The sequence below is a fragment of the Hylaeus anthracinus genome, unplaced genomic scaffold (assembly GCF_026225885.1).
Source record: "Hylaeus anthracinus isolate JK02 unplaced genomic scaffold, UHH_iyHylAnth1.0_haploid 11997, whole genome shotgun sequence".
In the NCBI taxonomy this organism is placed as follows: domain Eukaryota; kingdom Metazoa; phylum Arthropoda; class Insecta; order Hymenoptera; family Colletidae; genus Hylaeus; species Hylaeus anthracinus.
The window spans coordinates 13,375,681-13,394,375 of NW_026534344.1; the positions used below are offsets into that span (position 1 = coordinate 13,375,681).

At 41.0% G+C, this 18,695-nt stretch overlaps 4 protein-coding genes across 5 annotated transcripts in view; all 4 read right to left on the minus strand.

The window, feature by feature from the left end:
- Nucleotides 1-158: 158 nt before the first annotated feature.
- On the minus strand, nt 159-3,602 carry LOC128889230 (zinc finger protein 239-like). 2 transcript variants are annotated; one of them, XM_054146682.1, is made up of 3 exons: nt 3,460-3,602; nt 1,714-1,901; nt 159-1,613 (listed from the first exon to the last, which is right to left on the minus strand). In XM_054146682.1, exons 1-3 carry the CDS (start codon nt 3,466-3,468, stop codon nt 977-979), a joined length of 834 nt encoding a protein of 277 aa, XP_054002657.1. In that variant the 5' UTR covers nt 3,469-3,602; the 3' UTR covers nt 159-976. The 2 variants fall into 2 exon arrangements, with proteins under 2 accessions (XP_054002657.1, XP_054002658.1); XM_054146683.1 differs by lacking the exon at nt 3,460-3,602 and adding an exon at nt 2,321-2,360.
- Nucleotides 3,533-5,094, minus strand: LOC128889228 (zinc finger protein 37-like). The gene is made up of 2 exons (XM_054146679.1): nt 4,798-5,094; nt 3,533-4,712 (listed from the first exon to the last, which is right to left on the minus strand). The coding sequence occupies exon 2, from the start codon at nt 4,502-4,504 to the stop codon at nt 3,533-3,535; it is 972 nt and encodes a 323-aa protein (XP_054002654.1). The 5' UTR covers nt 4,505-4,712; nt 4,798-5,094.
- Nucleotides 5,095-5,238: 144 nt separating this feature from the next.
- Nucleotides 5,239-7,462, minus strand: LOC128889222 (replication initiator 1-like). Its single transcript, XM_054146673.1, has 2 exons — nt 7,244-7,462; nt 5,239-6,974 (listed from the first exon to the last, which is right to left on the minus strand). Exons 1-2 carry the CDS (start codon nt 7,303-7,305, stop codon nt 5,942-5,944), a joined length of 1,095 nt encoding a protein of 364 aa, XP_054002648.1. The 5' UTR covers nt 7,306-7,462; the 3' UTR covers nt 5,239-5,941.
- Nucleotides 7,463-7,570: 108 nt separating this feature from the next.
- LOC128889587 (zinc finger protein 91-like) overlaps nt 7,571-18,695 on the minus strand; it is a 79,503-nt gene continuing 68,378 nt past the window's right edge. Inside the window, exons 5-9 of the mRNA XM_054147311.1 lie at nt 16,107-17,426; nt 14,676-14,731; nt 14,494-14,533; nt 12,901-13,857; nt 7,571-11,884 (exon numbers count right to left, since the gene is read on the minus strand). Coding sequence (XP_054003286.1) covers nt 10,297-11,884; nt 12,901-13,857; nt 14,494-14,533; nt 14,676-14,731; nt 16,107-17,426 — 3,961 coding nt within the window. The 3' untranslated portion in view covers nt 7,571-10,296. The remainder of the gene's footprint in view (nt 11,885-12,900; nt 13,858-14,493; nt 14,534-14,675; nt 14,732-16,106; nt 17,427-18,695) is intronic.

The window sequence follows — 18,695 nt, forward strand, 5'->3', positions numbered from 1 at the left end:
AGACTTTCGATGCTTTTGTAAATGTGTGTGGGGTGAAGTAGAGTAATTCCAATCAGAGAAAATGGAAAGAAATATATATAAAATATAAATATATTATATTTATATTAGAAAAATATTTATAATATTATTCTCTTGACTAATGATTAGGGTGTAACCTTAGGAAAAGTAAAACAAGTAAGATCAAATTTATTTAAAAATATTCTCAAGCGTCACCAGAAATATATGTGTTATCTACAATACTAACAAGTATACTGAGCGAGATAGCTAAACTATTACAGACCGATGATGTCTGAATTATCGTGGATACAAAAAAATCTTACAGCAAAAAGTTAAAAGGTTCGAGGGGCTCTATTTTATATGACCATTGGTTGATGTTATATGTTATATAACCTATAGGTTATATATAATAAATATATATAAATATCATATATAGGTTATATGACCTGAGGCTGTACCAAGGCCACCAAGCCATCTCCGGGTCTTCAGTCGCAGCAACCTCCACATAGTGAGACCTGGTAATCGGTATTACTCGCGACGAACAATTCTTCGTCGCGAGTAATAGCGAGCTAATGGCTGCGAACTTGTAACAAAACCTTTGGAAATAAAAAGTGAGTGAGTGGAAGTGTAAAGCCGCGAAGTGTAACTTTTGTGAAGTGTGTGTGTAGCTACGATAGTTTAGGCATTATCGCTCTGTAACAGTTTACCTTCCTCACCCTGTATAAGTATAGTTAACTTATTTCCTTTCAAAACGAACCTAACAATTTTCACATCACTTTTACAAAATTTAATTACAGTTATAAAAAGTTGTCCGGAATTACTCTAAACAACCCCATATTACGACTCTAAATCGCAACCTGGAGACGTTCGTTAATAAAATAGAAGCCTCAGTGTAGTTCAACATTTTTATTAAAACAATTTCTTAACACAAATCGTAAGTTCAAACTATGTATCGTTTACCGCCTTCTTCTAACGACGATCAAGTTTCGAGCTGCGATTTCTCGTGTATCTTGCGATGCTTCTTGAGGAAGCTGCCAGATATGAATCCCTTTCCACAATCGGTGCATTGGTACGGTCTCTCCCCTGAGTGGTATCTGAGATGCAGGATCAAAGACGTCCTTTGCGCGAATCCTCTGCCACATTGCGAACAGACGTGTGGCTTTTCGCCGGTGTGTACACGTCGATGAATGGTCAGGTTCTCTCTGCTGGCGAACTCTTTGTCGCAGAGATCGCACTTGGCGACTTTCTCGTTCACGTGAGCACGTCTATGCACCATCAGCCTCCTCTTCGAGGACAACACTGCTCCACATAGGTCGCACAAATGTTTCGCCTTGTCGCGCAATCCGTGCTGCTTCTTCAAGTGCCTTTCCAACGTCAGCTTCTGCACGAAGCCTTCCAGACAGACCTTGCAGACGTGCTTGCGCCTTGCGTCGTTCTTTGTGGGCTCTGGGGGCAGAACATCCGCGTGTTGACGTTTCAAGTGAGCGGTTAGATTCTTCTTGTAAGGATAAGTCTTGCCGCAGTGGTCGCATCGGAACAACTGCTTCCTCGTATGGACGTTCACGTGCTCCAGGTACTCCGTCTTTAGGAAGAAGCCTTTTTGGCACTCCTGGCATCTGAAAGAGTAATCCTTCGTGTGTCGTCTACGGTGGCTCTCGAGATTCGACTTCTGATTGGACCTGTAATCGCAGAGATCGCAGGCGAACCGCTTCAAACCTGTGTGGATCAACTTGTGGCGGGCTATGTTCATGGGACTCCTGAATGTTTTGCCGCATTCGTCGCAGCTGAAGGCTTTGTCGATCCCGTGTAGGTTCTTCAGGTGCTCCACCAGCTTCCTCGTGTGACAGAAGCAGGCTCCACACTTCACGCATTCGTGGACCGCTCGCGGGGCTCCTCTTCGTGATCTGAAACAGGGGCGTTCATGAAGTATGCGTGGAATCGCGAGGAAACGAGATTGTAGTACAACGTTTTCATGGTGGAAAATAATCCTTCTTCTATTAGCGATTGTAAACTCTGTAAATGTAGCACTTAATTCGTTGGAAGTACTTTTCGAATGGAACGATTTTTCTCCTTCTCAAAGTTCAGAATAGGCTAGACTTACTCTGTCCAGCTATGTTTATTAATATTTAATTGAAAATGGATAACTGCCAGGTAACGATGATTTTCATTTTCACTGTTAAGAAGTATTTTTGGGTTTTTGATGGATTCAAAACTGTTGTATACTTTCCTAACTTGATAAATTGTCCTTAGAAATCTCAGAATGAACGTCCAGAGTGTTATTTATCTTCGATTTAAAACGCTACTTCGAAAATTCACGAATTACCATTAAGATAAACAGAACAGCTGCACTATTTTCTTACAAGCTTTTGGCAACTGTCGCTATACCTCATTGCCAATTTCATGCTCGCAAACTATAATGCCGCAAGCCCATTTTGTCACTGAACTCTATAAATTGTAGTGTTATGTAACTGAGGGGTTTTCTTATGATTTGAACTTGATGTTATTTTGAATTTATATCTACCCACGTTTGTTGACGTGTTATTTCCATTAATCATCATTTTGGACAATGTATTCTCAATCGATAGATTGTTTAAACTAAATGAAATAAAAGAACAATTTACGTATCACCTACCAGTTTAATAAATGCATTCATCTTATTTACAATGTAAATCTTGAATTCTTAACATCAATATTTTACAACTTTACGCAAATAGTGGGAACAAAAACAAGAACAAAAATAAACGTAATTAATATACCTCTGTCTCTCATTCCAGAAAGTTTTTTAATACATATATAGATGTTGCGATTGTATTTAACACTATGCTAATATTTTACCTAAAAGAATTATTCATTCTGCAGGATATAATCACAATTCGTCTATACATTTAATCATTATTTCATTATACTCTCTCAAGTTATCGTCCGTATTTGTACCAATTGATAAAAAATAATGTAGGTACTTTCCGCGTAGTACTCGAATTCGACTCCTTGTTTACAAACGAAGTATGTAAAATTATTTTCTTGAACCTTTGAAGTTCACACGTAGAAATTTCGTAAATAAATTCAAGAGATATGTATCAGAACCGCGAATCTCAACAAAGTGTTCAACAAATAATAACGAGTCTAAACCCACAACATTTATGAAATCTCACAGAGCCATTTTTTAACCCGCTGACTACCATAAAGACAACAAATTTCTAAAGCTCCCAATTCTTTTCATTATTTATTAAAAATCCTAATTCGTACAATAGTCATATCATTAAAAAGAAATTCTGTTGTTTACGTAAATGTCTTACTTCTTCAATCATGCACAGCATTAAAATAATAAATGCTACTTTTTATTACCCTCAATCCAAACCTGGACTCAACCCAGACTTTCCCTTCGATACTAACGTGAGTAATCACGTTACAAATAATATAAAACATAAAAAATAGTCTTCATAGTCCATTGTAACAACCTACTTCTGCCATCCGCAGAATTTAGCAATGCAGTCAACGCGTTAAACCAACAAAGAAGTTCCACCTCGCACAACCTTCACTTCACTTCCACCTTCTTTTCATCGACTTCCTCGACCCTCCTTTCTTCCACATCATCAGCATTTTTATCCTCAACTTCGTCCATATTCGTGGCAGTGGTGTTCAAATCTCGAGTGAACTCAGTGATGAGCCTCCTAACAGAGATCACAGGTAACGGCGGCAGTGGGCCAGGATGTCGTTTCCTATGACAGATGAGTCCTGGCTTCTGAGTGAACGCCTGTCCGCATATATCACAGATGTACGGCCTGAGGCCCGTGTGTATCAGCGTATGCTGTTCCTGAGCAGTCCTCCTCGAGAACGCTTTCCCGCAAACGGGACAAACGTAGGGCCTGATGCCCTCGTGGATCCTCGCGTGGATGTCCAGGTCCCTCTTGTGGCCGAAAGTCTTCCCACAGGTGGAGCAGATCACTTTCTCCCTGGTCTGGTGCCAGAGCAGGTGTTGTTCCAGCCTGCTCTGAGAGGTCAGTCGTCGTTTGCATATGTGACACTCGAAATCAGGAATATAATGTCTGTATCTCATGTGCGCCTTCAGAGCTGGACGACTCTTGCTGGCCTGGCCGCATATGTGGCACGTGAGAGGTGGCCCATTGTTGTGCACCTGTTTGGCGTGCTGTTTCATGTCGTTCTTGATCTTGAACTTCCTGTTGCAGATGGGACAAGCGTGATCGTAGCTGGTGCTGTGCCTGCGAACAATGTGGTCCCTCAAGGTCCACTTGTTGTTGCTCTTGTACTCGCAAATGGTGCACGGATAGATCACCGAGCCGTGCTTTTCTTCCACGTGTTGCCTCAACTCTTTCTTCAGTAGGAACGTCTCTTCGCACCTGTTGCAGCCATGCTTGTGTTTCTTCATGTGCGATCTCAGGTGACCCTTTCGAAAGAACTTCCTGCCGCAGTGGTCGCATTCCAGGCGAAAAACGGATTCGATCGGAGGTACTTTTGGTGGAATGCCTCTGTGACTGAGATTCAGCATCCATTGAGCGTTGCTTTTTCCAACGTGAATTAGATTTTTTTTAAGTGGACTTGAATTATTCCTCTCGTTCGCGAGGGTTTTGCGTGGCTTTCCTGGCGACGTTGGGTACTCCGTTAGGGAGTAAGAGTTCTCTATTTTGATATGACAGAACTCGTCCAGGCTGTTCGTGTCTTTCAGAGGATCGTTCAGGGGATCCGTCGGCGGGAAACTAAAACAGATTAAAGCAGATTCGTTCCCGTTAAAATACGACACACGTGGCACGATAAATGCGATTAAATACAGAGACTACTCACTTGAATTATTTATAGTAGACGGATAGTTCACGGTCATTTATAAATTCATTCGTAACGAACAGAGAAGCTCTGACTATCGGGAGTGATGGAATTGTTAATATTGGCGAACTATGAAGAATTACGTAATTATTGAGAGAAATACGGTAGCAGTATTATCGAATACTTGTATCGACTGTTTGGATTGGATTTTAGCTCATCGTTCGTTATTTTTCATAATTTATGAAATCCAATTAGGTACACGTTATTTTTAATCACAATTCTTATGATGTATAATTTTATTGAAAAGTTCGTGATACAGTAAAAGGTACAAACAACATTTAAAATGGTAAAAATTGCGGCGTTAACAATAAAAAGAAAAGTACAGGGGTATCATTGAAAATCTTAAAGTACTAAAAAAATTTGCGTATGCGTTATTGGTATGGTCTCCTACCAATTAAAATTAAAATTTTGTTTTTTATCAGTGCAGTGGATAAACGACGCCATCATTCACATTTAATTGTAATCATGTGTACATTAATTTAGAATAAGTGAATCGAGTATGTTGCATGTCATCTGCTTTTGATTAAAAAAATAAAATCCTAGAGTCCCTTCTGGAGAACTCTTTGTTGCTTGAATTGTCAACGAAGTCACGTTTACGTATAGTACTTGTATAAAAAAGTAGTCTTCCAGTAGTCTTCAACATATCATCAGACGACTAAAACTTTAGGGGGTAGTTTTAATCCTCCGACCTGAGTTACAATACCCGTCAAAAGGCAACTTTACTTCAGATTACAACAGCTAAAAAAAGAACAAATGTCTCTTATTTTTGTCTGTTCTACAACCCTGACCAGTTTCGTCAAAACTACCACAGCGCGTGATCATATCCCAAATATTAGGTGGACTATAAAGTAATGTCATTTTTGCGAATGTCAATACTCGTTCATCACTCATCATTGATTTTTATCGTCCTGCCATTGAAAATTTGCACGCTATATGACAAAAGGCCGTTGATGACGAGTGGGATTACATAATTCATAAAAAATAGAAACTTGTTAAGAATGTATTCGTTTGAACTTAATGTAAAAGAAATGACATTACTTTTCGGTCTCCCAAATAGCCCCTCATCAGAGTTCGCCCCTATCTCCGATCCATAAACTCCTCTAGTTCACTCCATTTTAATCATCGTATTCTTCATAGTGTACTCCTTAGTGAACTCCGTGACGATGTTCTTGATGGACACAACAGGTAGGGGCGGGAGTGGTCCAGGGTGCCGTTTCCTATGACAAATCAATCCTGGCTTCTGCGCGAACGCCTGTCCACATATGTCGCAGACGTACGGCCTCTTTCCCGTGTGTATGAGAACGTGTTGCTCCTGAGCAGTCTGCCTTCTGAACGACTTGCCGCAGACCGGGCACGGGAAGGGCTTGACCCCCGTGTGAACCCGCATATGGGAGTCGAGATCGCGTCCTCGAAACCTCTTCCCGCATGTCGGACATAGCACCTTCTCTCTGGTCTCGTGCCACGTCAAGTGTTGCTCCAAGTTCTCCTGCGTGGTCATACCCCGTCTGCAGATTCTGCAGATAAACTCCGGCTTGTAGTGCCTGTACTTCATGTGAGCCTTCAGGGCGTGAAGATTCTTGCTGAAGTGGCCGCAAACGTCGCAGACGATCGGCGGCGCGTCGCTGTGGTTTTGTTTAACGTGATGGTTCAGAGCCTTCTTGATCTTGAACTGCTTTCCGCACACGTCGCATGAGAAATTGTAATTGTTGGTGTGGAGTCTTATGTAGTGGTTCTTCAGGGTGCCCTTGTTGTTGCTCTTGTAGTCGCACACGCTGCAGTCGTACACCTGGAGTCGATGGATCTTCTCGAAGTGGGTGGTCAGGTATCGACGTAGCCTGAAAGTCCTGGGGCAGTCGGGGCACTTGTGTCTGTGCTTCTTCAGGTGCTCGGCTAAGTTGCTCTTCTTCAGGAATTTGCGATGGCAGTGGTCGCACTCCAGAGGGATTGTTCGCGTTATTCTCTTCGTTCTTTTCTCGATGCTGTTGACGAAACGCAGTGCGGGGTCTGTGGGGTGCTTTTTGGTTACGTCATTGTCTTCTTGAAGGGAAGATGGAACTTCAAAGTTCTCCTTGTTGATCCAGTTCACGTAGTCTATCGACGAGCTGATCTTGAACACCTCGCTTAAGGGATCCAAGACGCTAAAACAGAAAATGAATTTTCCGTGTTATCGTCGGTTTTGGAGGCAAAGGAGCAGGTCTTATCGGTTAAGTCGCAAATTGGCTAAGACAATGGAATCACCGAAACAATGTTTCCTACGAGCATTCGATTTTGAACCATCTGTGCAATTTGTAAAACGCAGGTTGCTCGTTTTGGATTGTTGTCCAAACGTCATTTCTGTCGGAGCTTATTGAGATGTATGAAATCTTAGGAACTCGAATCACTGTTAATGTATCTGTGTTTGTCATACCTTCTCGTCGTACTAAACGATCCGTAACAGTCGTAGCCTGGAAATGTATAAAAAATAATCATGAATTATTACCGTTTCGACGCGATGATTTAATACAGCAAATATACTTATCTGGGCGCTCTAATTCGTTCTAAATTTTCCCGAGAATTTTTCCTATCTTCGGTGACGTGGCGTAACTACCTATTTTTTAGACTTATTTTCAAGCGAATCGAAACAAGTTCCTTTCAATTTCAACGAAGGCAAAGCATAAATAAAAACGTATATTTTCTTCTCAAGAATGATCGAATACGTTCGATTGTTATTGTTAGGGTAGTTGAAAAGATCAGGCTCAGTAAAAATATTTATTTCAAACTCAAAGCTATACACAGCATGTACGTGTTCTTGCGAACGCAGTACGCTAAGGTATTGATTTTAGAAAAATAGCCGTTATCGGCGTGCTTTCTTTCACGTGAGCTTCTTTTTTCACTGATTTACATGGACACGGTGCTTCTGTTGCGTTCCAGTTATTTTTACGAGGACTAGTTCGCGGAGAAGATAAAATCTAGATGCAGGATGATAGGAATGGAGGAGAGGGAAAGTCGAAGAATTTAGAGTACAGCGTACTTGGGAAACTATTTAAAAAAAATGTCCAGTTAATATGAATTCGCAAATTAATTAAATGAAATTAGTGCTATCTGTTCTATAGTCGGGAAAAGATCGATAATGACTCAAGGCCATCTAGGAGCAACCCCTCACTATACCAGCCTAACTACTTCGTTCTCTATTACTCTTTTTTGTGCAACTTATAAATCCACTTCTTTAATAACTTCTTTATATACGCTTAGACTATATTAACGAAATAAATGTACTAATTTTTCTTTGGTAGATATTATACCAAGATCAAACAACATCATAACAATTTGTTCACGTACCAGGCTGTGTGGAAAAGAAGGAGTTGTACCTGATGTGATTCAGAGTAAGGGAAATGGCCTCGAACAGTCAAAAGAATTTGATTCAACTCAGAACAGAAATTAGATATAATTTGCACTCCTATATTAACTGGAAACATTTTATTTATATTCAACAGTACTACATACCCCCGAAACTGTCAGCTCTCTTTTTTAGATCACCTTATACATTGCTACGCCTATGTATCAAGTCCACGGAGTGAACTAATTCATAATACGCGAGCAATGATCCAATTTCTCTGGATGCTGAGAAGTCTTTATCGTACGATAGAAGCAGAAAGCTCCACGAAGGGATAAACCGATCTCAGCGGAAGTATTGCGCTGCATCCAAATAGAAAATGTTAATTTCACGTCGCTTCAGCCTCGAAGAAGATTAGTCAGTTATTTTGAATTTTATTTAGAGTGGATCTTATTGATCGCTATCAGAAACGATCCTATTATATGATATACACGAATTGTACGATATATTACCAGGAAATTCAACCAACTGGATCATTTATACAACTCAACTGCGATTTTTACAGTCGGTAGACGAAACTATTTTTGTATAATATCAGTTATAATTTGTCATCAACAATGAAACTGCTTAAAACGTTTTAAGGTAAACTTGTATAGACTTTACATGGTTCGTTAAAAGGAAAATTCGAATGAGTACATTGTGTTCTGTAAATCTTAAATTTACAAGGCTGTTATTATATTGTACATCTTAAACCTCTATACTTACAATTATATGCAATATGTCTAAAAATAATTATTGTTCACTATTCCGTGTCTTTAATCCTCCGATCTTGATGATATATAAATTGTCTTGGAGTTCTGTATTTCTTATTTTCTATGCAATATATTTCATTCATTTCAAATCGAACGTTAACGTAAATTAAACGATACGGAAATATTACGTTTACTCGTTGTTGAAGCATCCACTTGTTTATCAATTTTGAGCCTATAAACTGTCCACATTTTATACGATACGTACGAACAAATTTTACTGTTACGAAATACAATTATATTATTAATAATATTAATTACTTAAATTTTCTTTATAGAGACAGTTATTAGAATATAAGCATATACCTCAGCATTAAAGATAATGAGTCATACACGGTTATACTAAGAAAATTCTTATCTTTTTTCTAAATCGTTAAAATAGTAATGATAATGTCGCAGAGAATTGTGTGATGATTAACGAAATAATAGTAGTGGTAGTAATAATAATAGTAATAATAATAACAATAATAGTAACATTTGGAGTAACTAAAATTTGAAACAAAAATTTATAATAAAACCCTTATTTCTCTGTCGAGGAAACATACTCAAATGTGACGTTCATTTATTCTGTGACTTCTCATGTCCGATTTTAAGCGAAGACAATTAATGCTTCAGTAATTAATGGTTATGTAAACATCATTGGCAGAAAAATAATTTTACATACATTGCAAATGTAACACCTACTGATCGAATAAATCTATTTCGTAAGCCATAAACATAACTAATTATTAATTGAATGTAATTCGAAAATTAACTCACTGATCGAATATGATTCACAATTTAATGCACGATATTTTAGTGCAGGGTGTAGGATATACATAATAAACAAAGTATGCAGCAATAAAATTAAGCATTGATCAAACGAGATTAAATAAAAATAGCACCTATTTAGCAAGCAGACATAGATATCCACCGAGTTCACCTGCCAAGTGTGTTTGAATCATCTCAGATACAAAATCAATCAAGACTTCAACATTAATTATCTACCCTTAAACGTATATACCATTAACTTCAGTATTTCAACTATTATCAGAAGTTCACCGAAAAGCGCTCGTCACAGCTGCTCACGTTCCCTTATCAGTTATCATTTACCCTTCAACAACGAGTAGATGCAACGTGGACGAAAGTGGGTCTCCACGATAAAACTTTCCTACCGACACCTCGCGTTCGCCAAAATTTCCACGTATATTGACCGTACCGATATGCAAACAAACTGAAATCGTAGTAGTCGCACAGTTTCCTAGATCGTTAAGACGCGATTAACCGGAGCAAGCGAACAACGTCACCCAAATCGAATCAAGACCGATTCCCAAAAACAAGATCGACGGACACGACCCTCTATGACTCCTCCTCGATTCTTTCCTCGTTCTCGCGCGCGTTTATCTCCTGTACGTATCCTTCCGTGAATTCCTTCACGATGTCCGCGATGGGCATCACGGGTAACGGAGGATGCGGACCTGGATGCGTTTTCCTGTGACAAATCAGTCCAGGTTTCTGTGTGAACGCCTTGCCGCAGATATCGCAAACGAATGGCCTCTTCCCGGTGTGAATGAGCAGATGCTGACGTAGCTGGGACCTCCTGGCGAAAGGTTTGCTGCAGATGAGGCAGGAATGTGGCTTGCACCCCGTGTGAACCGCCATGTGCCTCTTGAACGAGTCCTTCTTCGTGAACGTCTTACCGCACTCGGCGCATACGATCTTCTCCCTCTTCTCGTGTTGCGCCAGCAAGTGCTGGTCCAAGTTCTCCTGCGTAACCATGCGTCTTTTGCATATATGGCACTCGAATTTGGGTTTATAATGCGCCCACTTTTGGTGAACATAGAGGGAGCCGCTGTTTTGGCAGAGTTTTCCACAGACGTCGCAGTTGATTGGTTTCTCTTTGTGATGGAATCGAACGTGGTTGGTCAGGTCGCCCTTTACTTTGAACTTCTTCGGGCAGAACTTGCACTGGTGCTCGTACCGATCCGTGTGCTTGCGGATGAAGTGGGACTGCAGCGAGTGCTTCGACCTGCAGACGAAGCCACAGGCTGCGCAGGGGAACAGCATATTATTGGGCCGCTTCCTGGACCACGTCTCGTGCTTTCTCTCCAAGTGAGCAGCGAACAGACTCTTCTTCAGGGTCCTGTAGTCGCATACGGCGCAAATGTACGCGCCGTCTTCTTGAATGCAGACCTTCTTCTTGTGCGTCCACGCCACGTGCTTCCTGAACGAGATCGCCGAGCTGAACATCTCCGAGCATACCTTACACTTCAGGGCGCCTCCGGAGTTCCTAGAGATCTTCCTGCGCGTTTTTGTCGGCGTTGTGCGATTGTTGGCGGCCTCTAGGATCGCTTCTTCCAAGTATTCCACCTGCTCCACTTGGTCGGTCTGGTCTCCTGGGTCGAGCTGTTCCTGTTCGTTGTATATTACCTCTTCTTCCGTGTTCTGTTGGTACTCGATCGCCTTCACGTCGATCTCACCCGTAAGTCTCTCTATGGTCACCATACTACCTTGAACCTTGACCTGGTACAGGTCTCCGAACTTGTCGTTCTCGTCCTCGATGGAGCCATTCAGGAGTATTGGTTTCACGTCCTCCTCCTCCTCCTCCTCCTCCTCCTCCTCCTCCTCCTCCTCCTCTTCCTCTTCTCTCTGCTCGGGTTCACCGTTCAGGAAATGCTCTTCGTACAGTTTCTCGTCTGTCGAATCGTACTGCAGGTCCTCGTCGTTGTACAGACATTCCACTTTCACCAGTTCCTGCTTCTCCTCTTCCGTCCTCGACTCGTCCAACTGCTCCGGTATGTCTTCCTCGGCCATCGGCGTGTCGCCTTCAGGTACAAAAGCGTAGTAGGGCTTCCCGTCGAACTCCAGGATCTGCCATTTTTTCATAACCATCGACTCCTTGTCGAAGATAAAGATACCGCGTGAGTTGAGGCTATCGAGCCCATACCTGAAACATTATCGATCAACGGCGTTATTAAATGAAACCATGGGCGATACGTGGACTGCAAGCGAGTTCTTTTTTTTTTCTTTTTTTTTTCTAAGCAGAGTTTCATTTTCTTATCTTACATGTGCCGCGACAACTATCTCGCTCGGATTGCCTCGGGAACGTTGTTACGCGGCTGTTAGAAAGAGAGAACAAACAACGCGGAAATGGAGTAAAGCTTCGTAGTTAGAGTGACCACAAACGATTAAGTATCTTGCAGGTCGATGATCACCGTGTCGCATTAGGCGTGAAAGATGAAAATGAGAGATTAGGGTGAAGAGTGTCAACGTGTTACGTCGATACGGAAAATAATACTTTATTTAGAGCACTTGGGAAGAGCGTTACAAATTTTATAGTAACGTGTCTCAGAACGTAGAGCATTATTGGAAAAACATTTATGTTAGGAACATGGCGAACGTCTCGATAAAGAAACACTTGGCTTCTTAGATTCTAAACGCGTCGACATATTAGACCTTTCCACTATAGTTCATACCATTTATTGTTTTATCGTTAAAATTAATCTTCGACACATACCTTCAGGTGTCGTGGAAAAATGTAATCACTAGGCTGCGGATATTTATGCAAACTTAAATGGAAGTGTGTCTTATCTTCTGACCAGTATAACACGTATATTATTGTTGATACATTATATATTCTTGCCATGAATGCATAAATATACCCAGTCTAGTATTCACCCTCTTTTTCTATAATACTTCGTCACCCTTCTAACAAAGTCATTGTCCCTATATAATTTCTATAGTCCTTTATTAAATATAAACCTGTGGCACGAACACATGGGATGACCTGCTAGTACGCATAATTTACCGTCAGACATTCTTAACATTTCCTTTGACCACTTTACGCAACTCGTACAAAATAGTCGTAAACATAGCATACATTTTCACTTCAAAGAGTCAAACGCTTTCAACAAATACATTCTGAAACAATTTCCATCGAATCGAAGGCACAGGATGTATCACTTCTTCATAAACTCCTTCAGGATGTGATCAATGTGCATCACAGGGAGAGGAGGCAAGGTTCCAGAGTGTATCTTCCTGTGGCATATCAGGCCAGCTTTCTGAGCGAACGACTTGCCGCAAACGTCGCAGACGTAAATCCTCTCGCCAGTGTGCAGAAGGAGATGTTGACTGAGACTGCTGTGCGTGGTGAACGCTCTGGAACATACAGTGCAGCTGTAAGGCTTGTCGCCCGTGTGGATTCTCATGTGTTTCCTGAAGTCGTGGCTCTCGAAGAATGTCTTGCCGCATTCTTCGCACACGCACTTCTCCTTCTTCTCGTGTTGGGTCAGCACGTGCTGATCGAGGTTCTCTTTGGTGACCAGTCTCCTATGGCAGACTGGACACTCGTACTTCGCCTTATAATGAGCGTGCTTTTGGTGAGTGTACAGACTATGGCTGTTTCGACAGGTCTTCCCGCACACGTCGCATATCACTGGCGGCTCGCGATGATTGAGCCGCATGTGTGTGGTCAGATCGCCCTTGATCTTGAACTCTTTGCCGCAGTGTTCGCAGGAGAACTCATAGCGGTGCGTGTGTTTGCGTACGAAGTGGGAACGCAAAGTTTCTTTGCGCGAGCAGATCAGACCGCAGATTATGCAAGCGAATTTTCGTCTGCTGGTGAACTTGCTCTTACTGGAACCTTCGTGATTTTGAGCCAGGTGAGCAATCATGGTCGTTCTCTTGTTGCACCTGAAATCGCAGCTCATACAGGACAAAGCTTCTTGTTTCTGAGACATCGACTGATTGAAAGACACGTCCTGCGCGGCTTTCTTTTTTTGATTCTCGTGCACGAGCTTGTGTCGCTTCAGCAGGTACTTCTTTTTGAACTGCTTGTGGCAGACGTTGCAAGTGGACGAACTCTTGGAATTCTCCCTCGATGCCTCGGCGATCGATGATTTAAGTTCCACTGGTTCCTGCCTAAAACAGGAAAACGATTAACGTTTATTAGAGTTCCAAGATGGCGATACTCGATGTCGATGATTACTTACATTCAAAGTTAAAAGTCGTCGTGAGTTTGGTACGAAACGGTAATAAAACTATCACGTGGTTGTTGTTATTATAGCGGTAAACGTAAGCGATTGGTAATTGTGTTCGTGGAGGGTGATGAGAGCGATGGTTCAAATTTGTATTGTGTGTTAAATAAGACGTGAATACTAAATATACTTTTGGTAGATGTATCTTTGTTTAGCAGTTATTACATAAAATGTTTATGTGCAATAATGGCATTACCATTTTGTTTGACATTGGGGTGGGTCTCTTTTTTTTAACTCTTACAATAGTACAAACGTTTAAGAAACAAAACGAGTCACTTCGAATTATTTAATTCTTTATAATTAAAATATTTTTGGTTTCGGCATTTTGCATTTAAATTTGTTTGATTAAAAAGCTCCAATGGAGCCGTTGTTTCAAGTGCGCGGAAAAATGACATACAATGTATTTATAACTGTATCATCAATGGTGCAATCAAGCGGCAAGTACCCATAATAGAGTCAATCATTTCTCTTTATGGCACCTCAAGGTTGCACAATTATTGATTAATTGTTAAAGACGAACTTGCTGGTAAAAGGATCTCGAAATGGTAGCATTGGATTTTCTGAAACATAAAGTTATAGATAAGATTAAATTCGATATAAAGTTATTACTTGAAATCATACTTTCCTTACGATTTATTTATCTTACTGGTAGCCGTATGTATAAATTCTAAGTAGATGCAATAAATTCAACAAACCACTTACTTGTACGCAAAAGCTTATCATATTTATTGGCATCTGCATGGTAAACAGCCGCTACGCTAAAATTATATTTACCAATTATTATTCACACTACGAAAAATATTTAAAACCAAACGAGCACAAATACAGATTAAAATGAAGAAGAATAAAACATTCGGTCCAGTGTTCTGTATTAATTAATTATATTACACAAATGAGTATATCTTCGATGGCATCACAATTCTTTTTATTGGAAACTATTATTTAGAAGCAAGAATTTATGATTGGACAATGTTCATTAAAAATACGTATCTTCTATAAGGTTGTGCTCAAAATATGTTTTTCTAATCTTTTTTTTTGTATACAATATATTTTACAGTAAATTTTAAGTCACGCTATTTGTCCTGTAATTCGTTTCTTACAAAAACTATAAATTCATACAGTTCATCGATGTTAACGCCGTATGAAATTACTTTCCATCCGCGCGCGCGACGTGCGCGCTACGGGAACTATGCGAAATGTGTGAAAATAATACTTAAAACTGATAAAAGAGAACGTAAGTAATTAAAGTCAAATGTTAAAAATTAAATAATTACAGTTGCACGATTGGGCATGAACGATGGTCGCTAACAAAACGTTATCACGTTTGGGATTTTGGAATCCTTTAACACTTTCACTTTCCTGCGTGTTGAAATAACATATGTATATAGCATATATAAGACGTAAATGAAACAGTGTTGTTGACAATAAATCAAGGAAGATCAATGTTTCTTTCAAATCGATTGCACACATGATTCAACAGTTCGTTAAATTATCGATTCATCATCTTTGGAGCATTCCATCCCGCGATGGACACTATTTGAAACAGCATTTCGAATTTTTCTGAAATTTTGATGTCTTGCAGTCTTTAAGAATAATTAAACATTTCTTGGAAGATTTTTGAAGATATTGAACGTTGATTGTACATCTCTCTGAAAAATGAAATGAAAATTATTTCAGTAAAGAGGACGTACGAGATTACATGTATTCCCATTTTATTAACTGCTATTCAATTCGTATTTATTACTAAAAATTGCATCAGTCTGAGACAGTTCTGATAAATTTTCAAATAAAGTTGTTCTTAGACTGAAATAATTTATATACAGTACGTTTTCACTGTGAGGATCCAGAAGCTCCCTTTCATTTACCAGTTTAACTAACAATTTATTCCACAAACGTCACAAGTACAAAAGCAACAAATTTTAAAATACTGTAAAAAACCTGCAAAACATCCAAATTCCAGAACATTTTTTTAATTATTCTAAAAAGTGTCCAACTCCCGATGGATGACTCTTCCAAAATAAAAAAAGAAAAAAGCATACAAGCTTTTCCCTCCAAAAATCCCTTTCACAGCATCGATCATCCCTCGCCAATCACCCTTCTCACAATCAATTAAATCGCGTTTTGTCTAAGGATCATTCTTTTTTCATGAAATCACTGAGAATGTGTTCGATGTGGACCACAGGTAACGGAGGATGCACGCCAGGGTGCGACTTCCTGTGGCAGATCAAGCCAGGCTTCTGCGTGAACGTTTTGCCGCAGATATCACAGATATACGGACGTTTTCCCGTGTGGATGAGCAAGTGCTGTCTGTAGGCTGTGCGACGAGCGAAAGCTTTGCCGCATATGTGGCAATCGTAAGGTCTGTCACCAGTGTGGGTCATCATGTGTTGCTTCAGTCGATGATTCTCAGTGAAGGACTTGCCGCATTCTTCGCAAACGAAGCTCTCTCGCCTTTCGTGCTGAAGAAGTATGTGCTGGTCAAGATTCTCCTGGGTGACCATGCGCCTCTTGCAGATCTCGCACTCGTACTTGGGCTTGAAGTGAGCCCACTTTTGGTGGACGTAGAGGGAGTTGCTATTGGAGCAGGTCTTCCCGCAGACGTCGCAGACGATGGGTCCTTCTTTGTGTTTGAAACGAACGTGAAGCCTCATGTCGCCCTTCACTTTGAACTTCTTTCCGCAGTACTCGCAATCGTACTTGTACTCGGACGCGTGTTTCCGCTCGAGGTGCTCCTTCAGTCTGCGCCGATTCTGACATTTGAACTCGCAGACGTCGCAGGAATACTCCTCAGGTTCAGCTGCGTATCTGTAGCTGGTCTTGCTGGTGGCCATCCGCTTGGCGGAGTGCTTCCTGCTGATGTGGGAGTGGAGGGTGGACTTATTGGTGCTCTCGTAATTGCAGAAATTACAGGCGTAGGTCAAACTATCCTCGTCCTTCAGCTCCTGGTCCTCGGTTTTGTGTTCGAGGGCCACGTGCATTTTGAACGCCACCAGACTGCGACAGATCTTGTAGCAGACCTTGCATTTGTACCTCTGAGCTTGATCGTGAACAGCGTTCCTGTGACGCTTCAACATCTGCACCACTGGGAAGCATATGTTGCACTCCTCGCAGGCGTACACTTTGCTGTCGTCGTTGTAAAGGTCCTCGTTCATCGCGGCATCCCCCACGTCTTCTTTCTTTATCTTCACCTTGCAGAGATTGTCGGTAGTCGTGGAACAAGGGGACGGTTTCTCGTCCGTTGGGAACAGGATCGATTCTTCTGCATCCTCCGTGTCGTTCTTCGGGACCTCCTCCGTGGTTTTCGGGACCGTTTTCTCGTGTTCTGGAAACTTTGGAGCCTGATTTGCTGGAAGGAAGGCATAGTAGAGGCAACCCTCAACGTCGACGATTTGCCACGGTTGCATGGGAATCGATTCCTTGCCGTATATAAAACGTCCGTCCCCGTTTAGAACCCTGAAAATCACAGAACAGTCAGTTAGGTATTTCACGGACTGGTGTTGTAGGATTTTTGTTTGATTTGTTTTTTTTTTTTTTTTTTTTTTTGACTGGCATATGCGATTGGTCTGCGCCGTCCTTTTTACATGTACGTATCGTCAATACAGCTTTTATAGATTACACACGCGTTGCAGCCTTCCACGAGGCAATGGAAGAACCCGGAGTACAGATTATAATAGACGAAGAAGACCTCCGAGTACGTCGTATTGTCAGGTGAATAATGGTACAACAGTAAACTGCGAGATGAAGGTAATCAATATCATTTATGTCTCTTTCAAGGATCAAACTTGCCGTTATCAGTTTACACACAAGTTGTAAATTAAAATCGGATACATTACATAAAAAAAAGTCTTGTATATACGTTTCTCTCAGACATACACCAACGAAGCAATCGAATGACAAATCTTCGTTATTTTTTATTGTAACGTGGTTTCTATGATATTCTACGAACAACGTCGATAAAAAAAAAAAAAAAAAAAAAAAAAAAATCAGGAGCAAAGTAGCCAGTTCTCACGAATAATTCAACACGAACCATTAGAATCTATAAAATGAGATTCGAGCAAAAGGTGCTTGCTTACAATGATCCTATTCCGTTCGAATGACACTTCTATGGGCGATAATACGTTAGTGCTGCTATCGTGCTAAAAAAATAATACGGTCGATAAACTATCGTATAAACGTAATACCTTACGAGCAAACTTATATTTCTCTTTACAGTAACCGTTCCTTAATCTCTAAAAAATGAAATTAATCAGAAATATCAGCGAGTATGTATTAATTGCACACGAACAACTCATTGCACTTCAGTTCTCGGACACGCCGTTCAACGACACGCGCACGTGCAATCGAGGGTTTCAATTGTTCATAATGTCGCTCAGTATGTGGTCGATGAAGACTTTCGGCAAGGGTGGATGCGAGCCAGGATGAGATTTTCTGTGACTGATCAAACCAGGCTTTTGGGTGAACGCCTTGCCGCATATGTCGCAAACGTATGGTCTGATCCCGGTGTGAATCAACAAATGCTGCTTCAGGGCTGTTCTACGAGCGAAGGATTTGTTGCAGATCGGGCAAGTGTAGGGCTTGTCGCCAGTGTGGATCCTCATGTGGACCTTCAGTCTGCTGTTCTTGGAGAAGGTCTTGCCGCACTCCTCGCAGACGACGTTCTCCCTTTGCTCGTGCTGCTTGAGCATGTGCTCGTTCAGGTTCTCCTGCGTCACCATTCGTCTC